Here is a 14235-nt window from a genome sequence, read left to right on the forward strand (position 1 = left end):
AAATAGGTTAAATAAACTTCTTAACCATATTCAGGCAATTACTCCAAGTTCAAATACAGTTTTTCAGTTGTTTTATCAAAATATTTATTTAGATGAATCCGAAACACATTTGTAATGAGGCAAATCCGATCCCGACTTGTAAAAATATATGTATACTCCTTAGATTTTGTTGAATGCAGCGATGTCAACACTTTGGACAAAGTCCTCCAGTTTCTCGATCTCCTCAGTCAGCCAATCGATGGAAACCTTATCATCCTCAACCACACATGAGATGCTGAGTTTCTGGATACCAAAGGCAACTGGGACGAATTTGGAAGCTCCCCACAGTAAACCGTCCTGAGTGATTTTGCGGATTTCCGTCTCCATAACCTTTAGATCGGTCTCATCATCCCACGGCTTGACATCCAGAATGATGTTCGACTTGGCAATAATTTGAACTTTCTTGGCCTTCTTGGCAGCATAGGCCGCCAGTCTTTCCTCTCTTATGCGGGCCGCCTCTCCGTCCTCCTCTTCGCTTTCCGATCCGAATAGATCCACATCGTCATCATCATCTTTGTCACTGGCTTCGGGCTTTTTCGCTTCGGCCACTGGCTGCTTCGACACTCCATTCGTTAGTTTCAGCTGAGCCTCCACGGTGTCCAAGCGCTTCACTACAGCATTCAAAAGCTGGCTCAAAGAGGAAACCTGGGACTTCAAATCCTTGTTTTCACCCTCCAATTGGGACAGGCGCTGGGCCAGCGCGGACTTTGAACCATCGTCCAGTGTAACGCCATCGATCTGAAAACACAAATGGCATTGTTAATAAATCAAATGCATATAGAGTTATCCTAATTATAACTAAAGACAAATTATAATGTAAATGATAAATATACCATTCTCTACAAAGTTTAAAAAAACGAAAGAAACCTAGGAATGTGATCAAATCATGGAATACAAACTAAATACCCGTCTATAAGCAAGTAAAAGTGAGGGTATATCACAATATTTACCTTTTCCAGCGAGTTCTGTATGTGTTCCCTAGCCTTTGCGATTTCGCTTACTAATGGGCTGTAGTGGCTGCGATCAGTTACCTTTAAAAATAAGACAACACCATTGATTACTTGTGTGAACTGACATTTGGTGTATCGAATTGTTAAAAGAGGATTTTAGAGAACTTAACAAAATAAAAGAAGATGTTTAATGTACGGGCATCTACGTAAAATACTGTTGTCATGCAAGCATGTTGAAATACTGATAAGCCTCATTCTAATCAGCCCAAAAATTGCACGTAGTTTTTATATTATACAATGCAATGCTATATATTTTGTAAATATTTGTGGAGATAGAATACAACGTATTTAAACCTTTACTTAACTATAGTATTCTCTACATATTATATTCTCTAACTTTGCATACACTAGTCGATTTGTTTTTGGCACAATTTCAATGAATAAAAGAATTTTGTTGTGTAAATATCTTTTAGCTGTTAAAATATCTAAGTTGTTCATGTTATATTTTGCTTTATACCATCTTAGTCACATTTGTTAATTGTTAAATTGGAAGTGTATTAAATATTCAGCTTGCAAAAAATCTTTTTCTTTCTTTCTTTGTTTTGTATACACTTTATATACATAATTATATCGTTTAAAAGTGTTCATCGTATACCTGTTACATACAGTTACAAGAATATACCAATGTAATTTGCAATATGAACAAAGCAATTGAAAATCAAAGGCAGATAAATATAGACATCTTTTTATAGATATTTTTTTGTGTGTATTGAAGTCTAAAACGTGTGTTTCGGCGTCCTTGCTATTTAAACAAACAGATTTGCAATAAACATTGCCGAAACCATTCCGTATTCCTTTGCCGGCCACGTGAAACTTGCTAGCAACTTAAGTACTTATGACTGTGAAGGACTGTTTGGTGATTTTACCTTCTGGGGACCCTCGTAGAACTGCTTCTCGGCAAGAGCATAGCGACTCTTGTCAGCCCAGAATTTGTCCAGTGCCTCTACTTTCATTTTAAGTCTTTTGCTCGCAGTTTAACTCAAACACGTTGCACAATTGGCCGAACAATACGATAACACGGTCTGCAGGGAAAGCAGTTATATCGATATCTACGGCTATCGGTTTGGTTGTTTTTATTGTTCAAGAAACGGTGGCAATGGCACACGAATATTATTTTTCATTCAACCTAAAATTTAACCCGTTCTCATTTTCACAGCAAACTACTTCTTAAGAAATTGAAATAAAGCGGAAATTTCGCGAATTAGAAACAATAATAAGTGCTCCGAAGAGACTCTGTTGCTACTTTTGCAAGATTGATGAGTCTTTGTGATGGGTTGCATCAACATTTTCGACTCAATCGTCTGTGATGCATGTTTCTGTTAAATAACTCTTAGTCGATAACATTAGGATAAATAATTTTTAATTGGATGGAAATCCATTTTTATTTTTGCGGGCACTAATACATTTTTTTCTCCTCTTAAACAAAAATTTACTTTACCACGCACCTCGTTCTTGTGTCTTATTTACTAAAATGCTAAAAAGCGAACCAAAATATGTAAATAAGCACTGAGGGTGGATTTTTTTTAAGTTCTCCTCATTATTTCTGATATTATTTAACGTCCCGGATTACTTATTGCTCTGAACGCCAAAAATAAGTAAATGCTTAGCCACTGTTTAAGTCATATAAGTTTGATGGAATCGAATCAATTCGATGTTATATTGTACTTCCGAAAACTCATCGGTACCTTACTTCCATTTAGTGTATTTCATGCATGTCAATTATTTGTAAAGGAATATTTTATATATTAAAATATTTCATTCCAAACTATTGAATTTCCAGAATGGGAAAACAGTACGTAGTTTTTAATCACAAGCCAAATCTTTCTAAGAACAAACTAAAGTGGAACACCATATTTTGTTCCGTTTAGGCGTTTCAATTTGATGGCTGCGTGGTATTTGTCACAATTATTTCAGTTATATACCAGTCAGTTCTCACTTCGACTATTCGATAGCAACTACAACAAAATAATTTTTTACGAAGAAAGTGTTGTGTATTGTAACTATGTTATCATATTTGTGATTGTAGATCTCGGTGTCTACCGTTTTGTTAATCATTGCGAATTTTTGGTGCGTACTGATGGAGGTTCTATTTTGATTGGTTCTTAAGACTCCTTTCTAATGAACTTGATCTACTCAGTGATATGTATATGCAGAGAGCACTGAGAATTCCAGTGCACTGAGTTTAATGTATTGCTATACAAAATCGGTGTCGAAATGTTCGTTATCAACCAGTTATAAGTGTGTACTATTTAAATTATATTTCAAGTGATGCTGAACATGGTAATTTTCGTTGCGTGTATTACATACACTCGTCTAAATCAGGTGGGATATTTATACCACAGCATAATTGTTATGACTCCATTTAGCATATGAGTATTTGTGTTTTTTTTTACAATTATCTAGAAGTGTTTGTGTGAGTGGGTTTGCTTATAAAAATGTCCCAAGTTATGCAGTAAAAATTTTATTTGCAAACTTATTCCACTTCCCTTGGTATACATATGTGTGTTGGTACGTGTGTGTGCGCGTATGTGTACATGTACACATATGAGAGCGATTCGTGGTTTTTCAGTAAGGAAATCTGCAGTTAGACGCAAGGTTTATGAGCTCCCTCATTTGCCAAAAGTGAAACGCTGGTTGTGGCTTGCCACACGAATATATAAATCTTCTTAACTGCATAGTTCGCATTCCAGAAGCGAAAGCGCATAAACCTGTAAGTGGAAACAATCCAATTCATGTTCATTTTATGAAATCGCAAGGCGTAACCACTTGCTTTTGTTCTATAACAGTGTGGCAACGCCTGTGGCGAAACTAGTCTTTTAAAAAGAAATAAAAAGTTTAAACATATTTCTGCACCCTCGTTGTACACCTTATGTACGATATATAGTACCTAATCAATCAAAATTTCAAGGTACGCATAGTAGAAAAAAAATATCCTTCGATACATTTATCGATTGCCGCAATGGGCTGGACAGTCTGGATCTTTGCCATTTTGAGGCTATCGCTCTTCACTTTTTAGTGTGGCCGTTTTTCAAATGGTCCTGCAAAAAAGTAATGCTGTGCAGTCTTTAAACTAAAGACTCCTACATAAAATACAGGGTTCGTTATTCTAGATCATGACCTCTAGACCTCGATTTATGCACTATCTTCGCCATTTGGAATATTTAGGGGCGTGACAGTTGTTGGGTGTTAAAGTGAACGTGGCTATCTGCATGCTTAGTACCTGAGGTCTTGACGTTTATACGGACATATACGGACGGACAAACGGATATGGCTATATCGACTCGACTAGTGATCCTAATCAGAGCTATATACGTATACTTCATAGAGTCGGAAACTTTCACATGTACCTGTCACATTCTTTTCAATGAATCTAGTATATCTTTGTACTCTACGAGTAAGGGGTATAATACAAAAAAGAGAGTACGCCCGTGGACGTTACACGCTAACAAAGTTTTTAATCTGTGTGCTCATAGCAATTCCGACCTTCATACGGACGAACAAGCAGACGGACATGACTATATCCACTCTATTAGATAAATATATACCTTCAAGAACTATGAAAAAAATATTACACAATACTTAGCTTAGTTTACTTATCACTCACTGTATTCGGTGTTGATCTCGACGTTTATAGGAACGGACAGACATACGGACACAGCTGGATCGACTCCTAGTCAAAATATTCTGCTCTTTATAGGGTAGGAAACTCTTTACTTAATACGACCGGCTATAAAATACACAAATCGTCCGGGTTTTAAGGAAGTTTAGTTGATTTGGATTTTTGAGTCAGATCATATTGAGTCGACTTGCTGCCCCGTAAAATATTACTGGAAAAGTAAAAAATGTCAAAAATATATTTTTATACTGTTTGCTAGGGTGTACCATCATAAAATAAAATAAACTTTTAATTCAATTTTAGTGACAATGGATGAAAAGGATAAAGCTCAACACAACATGATATCCAACCTACCGCTTTTGTTTGCGAACGGATATCCAACATCCCTAGAAAAAATAACGGAGTCCCAGTTAGAAAATTTTATTCCCTTCATGGTGCAATGCTCTTTAGGACATATAAACTTACCAAAGAAAATAGATTGCAGCGAACCAGAATGGTGGCCCGAAAGCGCGCCTTTCGAAATTCCGCTCAAAAAGCCGAAAGCATTTGTTGGGGTAAGCTTTTTTTCCCATACCTTTTTTTTCTATGGCTTATATTTAACATTCACCCCCATAAATTACTAATATATACTTGTATCTTTTACAGAATTGGATGGAAAAAATGAAAGAAATTGTTGTCATATGCTATCAATTTCACAAAAGCTTATTTCTATTGAGATTTTGTAATGATTTAGCTGCGTATGAACACGCGAGCTTGAGATTTATAAACAATTATAACTCAACAACTTCATTGTATGACAGGAGAAACAACAAACTCTTGGTTACCTTCCGAAATGAGAATATGGTAAGCTCTTTTTTATTGGTTTAAATAATTGGGCTTTACAATCTTTTCTTTCTGAATTAATGTGCAACGAATATTTTGTGTTCTTTACAGTCATATGATAGACAACAAAAGAATAGAAAGTGCTTGTTGCTGCAAAAAAACAACAGTTCCATTAGCGAAAACTTACAACATATGATGGTTGAGCCACCCCCTTTTGATATCTATCTATGCGACAACTGTGATGCCGAACTTTATTCTAAAGAAGCTATACTCGTAAGTTGATTACCTTGCCAATCCTAATATGTAATAACACTTTGGCCCTAACAACTAATTTCTGCATAACAGGAACACGAAAACATTTGTTGCATGGAAGATGACGTTATACTTTGTGATTCCCCTGAGCCAGATAACAAATGTGACGGGAAAAACGAAGATATCGAATTGCGCAACGCCTTTCTTTTAAACTTTAACCTGCAATCCAAATTCACTGATAACAGTTTATCTAAAGAAAAACAGAAAACATATTCATTCAGCGAAGAAACATCAACGGAAACATCAAACAGGAAAAGGCGTTTACCATCACGGAGAAATCGAACAGTTCATTCGTTTAGTAGGTGTTCGTTTATCCCAATATCATCACCTGCAGGACAGCAATTGTTAAAGTCGACAAAACAAACAATATCAATGGAATACATTTCGGAAAGACAGGAACGCCTGGATCGGTTTTGTTACACACCATTGATCATAAAATCAAATACCAGGCAAAAGTATTTCGAGAAAAAATCAAACACTACCGTGCATTGTACATTTAAAAAGTCGCATGAACACAACTACCACATATATTCCTTTCCGCGACGTCAATTTGTTAAACGCAGGGACACTACTGAGAACTTTTTGTTTCTGAACTCTCCGCTGATTAAGCAATGCCGTCCAATATCAGTCAGATTGAAAAAAATATCGGAACACGTAATGGAAGAGCAAAATCACACTGCAAATACAAAACTTAATATAAGACTAACGCGCCACAATTCGCTTAATTCGCACTGGAGGATTTCACCTACCAAGGAAGTAGTTGTTGATACAATTGACTTATGCTCCTCTGACGATGATGAGCAACAAGAGCAAACAATGGGCTCGCCAAAAAGACTTGGTTCCGATGCACTTACTATAATAAAACTCACGCATAATAACAGAAAGTCCAGCAGGCGGGCCATTGAGCCAAGCAAATGTGGTCCTGACCCGGAATCTGTAGTCGACAATTCTGTTAAGCCGCTACAGCAATCTTTATATATATTTTCAAACTATAAGGCTAACTCTGTAATTAGTCGCTGTACTGTTGACTCGATATCTAATCATTCATTGGTTAGTTCTCTGAGTACATCGAATACTTTTTCCGATTCTCAAGGACACAGAAAGGAATACAATCAAGAAAACTGTAATTTCTCTAAGAACTTGGTCGCACTCACAGACTGGTATGCTCATTCGGCTAATTCGGAAAAGAGCACTACTAATCAGACTACTGAGAGTAGTACGTTCGAAGCAATTTCCGCGGCTCCGCCTTTTAATAGCAGTGGGCGAATAATTTCCATTGATTTAACTTCTTAGACATTTTAATTCATAGTTAAGTTAAGGAATTGTTATTTTACAAGAAACCCTAAAATAAGAATTATCATATTTGAATAAATAATTTGTTTAAATACTTTTATATTTAATGTCTTGATTTTTTTCGAGTTTTAAGGAAAATTGAGGGCGTAGCATAGAATAACGTTAACGTTTAGGTAGGTATACCAGCTATAAGAGAAAAAAGCGTTAATCTATGCTCTGGTCGTTTGAAAGCAGTCAAATAAAGTACATGACCTTCACAAGCTTATCTGGTCGAGTATGAGTCACATTATATTTTTATTGCGTCATTACAGAAAGGCATACAAAATTTTAATCGACCCGAACCAATCTTCAGTAGGTCTGGTGTACTCGTTTTTTGTGAACCTCAAACCAACAGGAGTTGTATCCAATGGTACAATTAACAAAGTCAATCTGGTCATGTCAAGTCGTACGTCCGATTGCCCGTCCCTAAACATCTACATCATCGTTCTAAGAAGCATGTGATTTTTACCAGCATGCTATTGGAATAAAAGTTATCAGCGAACAAGGCCCACGAAAGTGTAAAGTCCCCCTGCATAACCAGATGTTTAAAATCGATAGCATTGGCGATTTAGCTGTACACGTCAGCTGCTTGTGTTTTGGGATATCTAGTTTTAAATCGGTCAAAAGTTCCATTCATTCCGCTGGAATGCGGAACTTGATCAAATTTGGAGCACTCTAGATGTATCTCCCACACAGTTTTATACCATTGACTGGAAAGCTTACGCTTGGGTAACAATCGAACAGATTCCCAAAATGAGTAAAGCAAAAAAATAAAAAAAGATCCTATTTAGAAGTAAAACAAACCGCAAACAAAAATATAAGCGTTTCCCACCGGAATTGAAATGTATCGATATGCAAAGCTATATAATTTAACTTGTAATAAATAGATAAATGCTCTGTGAATTACCAATTTCATGTTATATTAAATTGAGATACATAGTTTAATATAAAAATCAATTTTTTTTCTTGTAGTGGTAAACCTTTATTTAAAGGTAAAGAGCTAAACCGTCATCACTGAATGCGATATTTTACAGCCAAATACCTGAATTGAACGATTAAAATGTGGATGTGTGCACGGTGCACCCTGTATAATCGCGGATTGCTTGCTTTCATATCTATGAATTAGTTTGGTATGTAAAGTCGTATACAAGAAATGGTGTTTGAAACCGAAGCAATTTTACTGTTCCTCATGGTGTTGTCAAAGAAATTTTCGATATTAAATAATTAATTGATGAGTGTGTAAGTTGAAAATGTGTTTATTGTTTACAAAAACGGCGTTTGGTCAAGTGATTAAGTGAAACAAATACCAGCATATATATGTATACAAAATTTCATTCAAATGTGCCATTGACAGCCATTCTGTATTTCTGTACATAAACCTTAAGTTTGCCAGTAAAGTTTTAATTCTCGTCAATAAACAGTACAAATTACAAACATTAAATATTGATTAATCTATCGGCATAAGACCGCAGTTTGATACACACATATACGTACATAGCAAGCGTTCGCTGCGAGTGTGTGTATGTATGTATGGTCATTTGGGTGTTTTACTTATGTACATACTTATGTGCGTATATAATCCATTAGTATGTAATGACAGCTGTGCAGAATGCAATGTTTCAAAAATAATTTCAAATTGGATCGGATCTGAAATTCCAAAAGTATTTTTTTGCTGATTGTCTGTCGCTATTTTTGCATCCGCAAACGTCAAAAAACGACCTGAAAAGCACGTTCTGTCATCGATTGATAAAATAAATATTTTATTAACTTCTTGTGAAAATTCTGAATGGAAGTTTGAATTTTTTTTCAAAATCGGTATGAATGTATTAATTGAAACTTTTTATTTCGTTGTATACCATTTATTTGTAAGTTTACAAGTTTTTTAAAGATTAATAGATTATTTTAAACTTATTTTAGATATTTATATCTGGTGTATGCGTTGAGTTTATGGTAGAAACACGGCAATTATGGAGTTCCACGACTAAGCTTCATTCTTGCACATTTTTAAAGGTGATTTTTTAAATACCTGACATTATTTCCCTCTATCAATACACGTTTTTGTACTTTTCAGGTTTAAACCATAAACAGGACCCATATGCCTTCTACGACTTAAGTCATCAACATTATTTGCAATGAATGCAACGTTCCATTCATACAGAGATATACTAGCGGCACATCACCAAGACTCATCTAGTCCTGAGAACTTCGCCCCCATAGTAATTGACTATAGAAACTCAAACCACACAAAGGACATTGTGGAGACCAACTCGAATATCTCATCGTCTCAGCTATCGTTCATGGACGAATCTTCAAACGATTTCAATAATCAACAGTTAATTCATTCCAACTCCCTTATTAAAGTGTGTGGTGGTTGTGGAGGTAAGCTTCTAAAAGGTTTTCTAAATTGTTAATTAAATGTATGTATGTATGAGCTGCAATAACCTAACGTACTCCTGTTCTCTTATTCGCTTGCAGATAAAATAAGTGATAGATATCTTTTATACGCTTTGGACAGATACTGGCACAATGGCTGCCTTAAATGTCACTGTTGTGGAGCGATGCTAGCAGAAGTGGGCTCCAGCTGTTTTACGAGGCGAGGCCTGATTCTTTGCAAAAAGGACTATTCCAGGTACGAATCCGAACGACTGCCAAAGTATAGCTACTTGCAATCATTCTGGAAAATATGTTGCATACTTACCAGCAGCAACATGCGACTTCTTAGATGTCCTGTTGTACTTAAAAGTTATTGCTATTAGTAGGATCTGATACATTGCTTTATTGTATAAATTGCAACTAATAAAAATTATATATTTCCTTTTCAGCATGTTCGGGTGCTCCGGAGTTTGTTCTGGCTGCGGGGAAACTATACCGCCAAGTGAACTAGTAGCGAAAGCACTTACTGGAATAAATAATATCGATTTACAAAATCAACAAAAACAAATAATTAATTGCGTATTTCATCTAAGGTGCTTTAGTTGTGCTAAGTGTGGATCCAGTCTGCGTCCTGGTGATAGGTAAGCATATCAACAAACTCTACACAGCTCAAAATGAGGAGCCAATTTGTAATCTAATTGCATTTTTTCAGGTATACTATGTTAGGAGCTAGCTTGGTGTGTGAGCAAGATTGGCACAAATTACTCAAGGGCCCCGCTAACTCGAATGGAACGCTTGGACAAAGGAAAGGAAAGGTCGGAAGGCCCAGAAGATCAAAGGACTAATCAAACTTAATGTCACATAAAATATACATATATTTTAGAACATAGTTCATATTTTTAAATTACCTATAAAAATGTAATTAAATCATAATATAAAACAAGACCTTCATTTAGGTGAGTTCAATTGGGAATTACTCATGCAACTGTGCATAAATAAGAATGGATAATATTAAATCATTGCAAAATGAAATAAATTTGAAAACATAAACCACTATCGATGACAGTAAATTGAAAGATGTTTTAATTGTATAAGACCCAACAAGATATCAGACTTGTCTTAAAGAGCTTCAAGTAAACAAAATCTACAACCATTTAATTATTTTTTTTATTATGATCTAAAACATTTTCCCAGATATCCTCACAAGAATCAATAACAGTTTGAGGCGAGGACAGTTTGTGCTTCATAAAAAAGCCTTGAATTTGCGCCGGACTTGCAGAACGTCCAAAGGAATTCACTCGCTTTCCGAACTCCTCGGCTTTTGTGGGGTCACTGTTGGCAAAGAAGTTCTTGAACATCTCCTCCAACTGATATTGCGTACAATAGCCAATGTATTCCTTTAAATCGATTCTACCAGGACGAACTAAGGCGGGATCCAGGCGGTCAATGTAATTTGTGGTCATGAATACAATTCTGGCTTCCGTGGAGCCCACACCATCCAAACAATTTAAGAGTCCACTGAACGTGATCCTGTTGAGGCCATCAAAGGCGGATTTCTGCTGCGGAGTAGCTTCCCGTGAGACGAATGCTGCGTCGATATCCTCCAGCAGAATGATACTCTGTTCTGGCGCCACATTCAGGAGGTGATTAAGTCGATCATCTGTGAGGCCTCTTTCGGATAGGTTTAACAGGCAGACACTGTACTCCAGTTCCCCCGCCAGGGCAGTAATGAAGCTAGACTTGCCACAACCAGGTGGCCCATATAGGAGGTAGCCTCTTCGATAGGGGATTCCGCGCTGCGTGTACCACAGAGAGCTCTTAATGAAGTCCTGGCAGTCAGCAATGATTCTTGCCGAAGTTCCGCGATCTAGCACCACCGATCCAGTGGGACGTCTTCTGCGAGGATGCCCAAAGGGTCTCCATTCCGCGCCCATCGCTGTATAGAGCACCGTTTTGCCTTCTGTGGCTTCCAGGGCCAGTTGCCTAGCCTCTTCTAGGATGTCAAAATATATGCCCTTATTGTTGCCAAACGCTGTCAGCGTCACTGTTTCCCATGGAACACCCATGTGAAGGTCCAATGTCTGTTGTTCCCTGGTTCGCTCCACCTGAATCCAGTTGCCCTTGTATTGGAACAGATGCTTGCCTATGCTCGGTATAAAGTCATAGCTGGTTTTAATCGTACCATTGTCGTTCTGCACAAAATTCGTCTCCACGCTCAAGTGCTGCGTTTTCTTGGCCCCTCTGATGGTGATCCATTTCAACAGCCACTGATAGGATTTGTCCCGGCACGGCACCTCCAGGGTAATCATGCAGTGTCGCCGGAACAGAATCAATCCGCCCTGGAGGCCCTTCCGCAATATGGCAGCAGCGGCGCCCACTCCAAACAGTCCGAAACCAGCCCCAAAGTAGGGATTTGACGAAAGTCCAGCTACCAGATCGGGTAAAGTCATCTTGTCTGTAAAAACAAACCTTAAATTAAGTGTTTTACCCTATAAAACAACACCTGTTGATTAACTGTGAGGTTCTGCCATCAGAAAAAAAATATACCCAATGTAAACAATGGTACTTCTTTGTAAAGAAACTTTGTTAACAAATAATACTATTGTTTAAAAGCACATATTTACTTGCACGTGTACGTCACTAATCGCACAAATCATGTTCTTTTATTATTATTTATAAGAAAACAATGTTTATTTCATTATTTTAATAAACCATTTGCTAGCACTTCCGTTATGTAATTAATTGAATATTAGGTGTGCGAAAATTAAATATTTATCTTGACGCTAAAGCGACATGTTTTATTTGCTACAAATAACATTTTAGATGACAACTTGCCATTCACTAAAGTCAATCAACATTGTTTTATAAAAGAAATATATTAATACCGGCATTGAGGAATATTTATAAGCCAACAGTGTGCCCGTACTGTTGTATAGGAAAGACTCCACTAAGTTGGTAATAAATATACCCACGAGCAATAATAAATAAATACCGCCAAGGAAGAAAAGTTTAAAATTTAAATACAAAAATGTATCCGTCCATATTTGCTAATTTGCAATTATTTTCCCGAATCCCCAATGGTTTTGCATATATTACCTATCTAAATGCAATAGGCACTTTGTATCGTTTTAGGATCTATGCAAATGCATGAACAATTTTATTGTATCCTTCAATCTTACATTTTTAATGGTTAAGATGGTTTCATATCCCTACAAATGCCTAAGGACGCTGCTCGGTTGCAACGAGGACTTCTGGGTCGCGTGGTCCCGCTGCTGGTTCCTCTGGCGGGGATGGGTGGTCATCGTCATCGTCATCGCCGTCCTTGGGCAGATTCTGTTCGCCATCCTGTTTGACCATTTTAAGATATTCTTCGTTTTCTTCATCAGTGAGAATTTTAAATGGCTGGTTCTTGCCGACGATGGCCACAGTGATGTTCTGCAAGAAACACAATTAACTACTTATGAACGGCGGCAAATGTCTAATAAACTTACAAACTGGGCAGCATTCTCTTTGCTTTGATGCTCATCCGTGGGCAGGGTACGGAGAATAGCACGAATGCCGTGACAGATGATACGATCGTTGGAGCAGTCCAAGAAGTCATTCAGGTTCGTCTCCAGATAGGTGCGTGCACTTTGTGAACGCGATCCAATCGAATTGGCCTTGCAATTGAAAAAGGTTGCCGATGGCGTGACCTGATAGATGTGCGGACCTCTCTCATCGTAGCCGGCGACCAATAGACCAACACCATACGGACGGCGATCGTAGCGCTGAGTAGTGGTCTGCATCTTGTTGCCCAGGTTTGTGATCAGCCGGGAGACCGGATAGGTTGAGTCGTATGAGTGCTTGTAGTTCAGGCACTCGGAGCGCAAGTACCGGCTAAGGACGCGGGCATCAGCCGTGAGGCCAGCAATGGAAATACCCAGGTGATCGTCGATGGGGATGATCTTGCGCTGGGTAGCCGACAGCTCCGATGTTGGCTTGCACAGGGCGACGAGTACAGCAGTTTCTCTATTTTTCAGACCCACGGTTGCGGTTCCCAGTTTCACGGCCTCCATTGCGTACTCCACCTGGTGGAGACGTCCCTGCGGACTCCACACCGTAACATCGCTATCGTATTGGTTGCGAAACTAAAAGCAACAAGGTGAGTTTGTAACAAATGCAGTTGGCACACAATTATTCGCAATAAACACACCATGACTTTTGAAATGCAAGCCGCTGAGCTCAATGATGACAAGTAGAAATGCACGATAGTTAGTTATGGCACGCCGGGAGAAACAAACAAACTGTATATCGAAAGTCGATGAAGGATTCGTGCCTGCTATCATTATTGGAACAGTGAAATAGAACACTGTTGAATATGCATACAAACTATAGGGCGTTATAGTATAACTTTTATTTTAATAATTATTTCACTTGTAATAGAAGTTTAATAATTGTAATTAAAATTATTTCAGCACCATTTTATACCTGGCTATACATGTCTGGCTTGCCAAATATTACAGCTTCCGAGGTAAGTAATGTAATTTGAATCTTATATGGTTAATTGGAATAATTCCGTTTAATTTAGTTTAATTTTTAGTTTAAGCTTTATATGGATAAAAAATGCTTTAAAAAATGCGATAAATTTTTTTGAACGCTCCATTCCCATGTTCCCAACTTGCATTCCCAATCACTGCTTATCGAAAACAATCGATAGTCTTGTCATTAAATCTGATAAGCAGTCAGTGGGAG

At 37.5% G+C, this 14235-nt stretch overlaps 5 protein-coding genes across 14 annotated transcripts; 2 read left to right on the forward strand and 3 right to left on the reverse strand.

Annotated features, from left to right (window-relative positions):
* Positions 1-59: 59 nt before the first annotated feature.
* On the reverse strand, positions 60-2073 carry LOC122622436 (probable elongation factor 1-delta). 2 transcript variants are annotated; one of them, XM_043800867.1, is made up of 3 exons: positions 1916-2070; positions 990-1070; positions 60-777 (listed from the first exon to the last, which is right to left on the reverse strand). In XM_043800867.1, exons 1-3 carry the CDS (start codon positions 2000-2002, stop codon positions 160-162), a joined length of 786 nt encoding a protein of 261 aa, XP_043656802.1. In that variant the 5' UTR covers positions 2003-2070; the 3' UTR covers positions 60-159. The 2 variants fall into 2 exon arrangements, with proteins under 2 accessions (XP_043656802.1, XP_043656811.1); XM_043800876.1 differs by lacking the exon at positions 990-1070 and having other exon boundaries at positions 1916-2073.
* Positions 2074-2974: 901 nt separating this feature from the next.
* On the forward strand, positions 2975-7194 carry LOC122622369. 5 transcript variants are annotated; one of them, XM_043800785.1, is made up of 6 exons: positions 3003-3116; positions 3316-3371; positions 4969-5219; positions 5311-5508; positions 5599-5760; positions 5833-7194. In XM_043800785.1, exons 3-6 carry the CDS (start codon positions 4974-4976, stop codon positions 7090-7092), a joined length of 1866 nt encoding a protein of 621 aa, XP_043656720.1. In that variant the 5' UTR covers positions 3003-3116; positions 3316-3371; positions 4969-4973; the 3' UTR covers positions 7093-7194. The 5 variants fall into 5 exon arrangements, with proteins under 5 accessions (XP_043656703.1, XP_043656720.1, XP_043656738.1 ...); XM_043800768.1 differs by lacking the exon at positions 3316-3371 and having other exon boundaries at positions 2975-3116; XM_043800803.1 differs by lacking the exon at positions 3003-3116 and having other exon boundaries at positions 3133-3329.
* Positions 7195-8228: 1034 nt separating this feature from the next.
* On the forward strand, positions 8229-10455 carry LOC122622451 (LIM domain transcription factor LMO4.2). Of its 3 annotated transcripts, none has more exons than XM_043800888.1 (6): positions 8229-8370; positions 9049-9141; positions 9203-9510; positions 9607-9760; positions 9954-10145; positions 10217-10455. In XM_043800888.1, the coding sequence occupies exons 3-6, from the start codon at positions 9264-9266 to the stop codon at positions 10347-10349; spliced, it is 726 nt and encodes a 241-aa protein (XP_043656823.1). In that variant the 5' UTR covers positions 8229-8370; positions 9049-9141; positions 9203-9263; the 3' UTR covers positions 10350-10455. The 3 variants fall into 3 exon arrangements, with proteins under 3 accessions (XP_043656823.1, XP_043656838.1, XP_043656831.1); XM_043800896.1 differs by lacking the exon at positions 8229-8370 and adding an exon at positions 8815-8946; XM_043800903.1 differs by lacking the exon at positions 9049-9141.
* Positions 10456-10564: 109 nt separating this feature from the next.
* On the reverse strand, positions 10565-12445 carry LOC122622409 (mitochondrial chaperone BCS1). Of its 3 annotated transcripts, none has more exons than XM_043800825.1 (2): positions 12390-12445; positions 10565-11959 (listed from the first exon to the last, which is right to left on the reverse strand). In XM_043800825.1, the coding sequence occupies exon 2, from the start codon at positions 11952-11954 to the stop codon at positions 10659-10661; it is 1296 nt and encodes a 431-aa protein (XP_043656760.1). In that variant the 5' UTR covers positions 11955-11959; positions 12390-12445; the 3' UTR covers positions 10565-10658. The 3 variants fall into 3 exon arrangements, with proteins under 3 accessions (XP_043656760.1, XP_043656769.1, XP_043656777.1); XM_043800834.1 differs by having other exon boundaries at positions 12340-12420; XM_043800842.1 differs by lacking the exon at positions 12390-12445 and adding an exon at positions 12129-12243.
* Positions 12446-12625: 180 nt separating this feature from the next.
* On the reverse strand, positions 12626-13781 carry LOC122620320 (proteasome subunit alpha type-1). The gene is made up of 3 exons (XM_043797733.1): positions 13697-13781; positions 12996-13631; positions 12626-12939 (listed from the first exon to the last, which is right to left on the reverse strand). Exons 1-3 carry the CDS (start codon positions 13697-13699, stop codon positions 12724-12726), a joined length of 855 nt encoding a protein of 284 aa, XP_043653668.1. The 5' UTR covers positions 13700-13781; the 3' UTR covers positions 12626-12723.
* Positions 13782-14235: the final 454 nt, after the last annotated feature.

Source organism: Drosophila teissieri, chromosome 2L (assembly GCF_016746235.2).
Source record: "Drosophila teissieri strain GT53w chromosome 2L, Prin_Dtei_1.1, whole genome shotgun sequence".
Classification (NCBI taxonomy): domain Eukaryota; kingdom Metazoa; phylum Arthropoda; class Insecta; order Diptera; family Drosophilidae; genus Drosophila; species Drosophila teissieri.

Excerpts from the sequence above, each read along its gene's own strand:
- LOC122622409 (XM_043800825.1), bottom strand. The coding sequence starts at position 11,954 with ATGACTTTACCCGATCTGGTAGCTGGACTTTCGTCAAATCCCTACTTT.
- LOC122622451 (XM_043800888.1), top strand. The coding sequence starts at position 9,264 with ATGAATGCAACGTTCCATTCATACAGAGATATACTAGCGGCACATCAC. Across the intron at positions 9,761-9,953 it reads TGCAAAAAGGACTATTCCAG|CATGTTCGGGTGCTCCGGAG; the intron begins GTACGAATCCGA and ends TTTCCTTTTCAG. Across the intron at positions 10,146-10,216 it reads AGTCTGCGTCCTGGTGATAG|GTATACTATGTTAGGAGCTA; the intron begins GTAAGCATATCA and ends GCATTTTTTCAG.
- LOC122622436 (XM_043800867.1), bottom strand. The coding sequence starts at position 2,002 with ATGAAAGTAGAGGCACTGGACAAATTCTGGGCTGACAAGAGTCGCTAT. Across the intron at positions 1,071-1,915 it reads TCTACGAGGGTCCCCAGAAG|GTAACTGATCGCAGCCACTA; the intron begins GTAAAATCACCA and ends TTATTTTTAAAG. Across the intron at positions 778-989 it reads TACAGAACTCGCTGGAAAAG|ATCGATGGCGTTACACTGGA; the intron begins GTAAATATTGTG and ends TTGTGTTTTCAG.
- LOC122620320 (XM_043797733.1), bottom strand. Across the intron at positions 12,940-12,995 it reads AAGAGAATGCTGCCCAGTTT|AACATCACTGTGGCCATCGT; the intron begins GTAAGTTTATTA and ends TGTTTCTTGCAG.
- LOC122622369 (XM_043800768.1), top strand. The coding sequence starts at position 4,974 with ATGGATGAAAAGGATAAAGCTCAACACAACATGATATCCAACCTACCG. Across the intron at positions 5,220-5,310 it reads AGCCGAAAGCATTTGTTGGG|AATTGGATGGAAAAAATGAA; the intron begins GTAAGCTTTTTT and ends TATCTTTTACAG. Across the intron at positions 5,509-5,598 it reads CCTTCCGAAATGAGAATATG|TCATATGATAGACAACAAAA; the intron begins GTAAGCTCTTTT and ends TGTTCTTTACAG.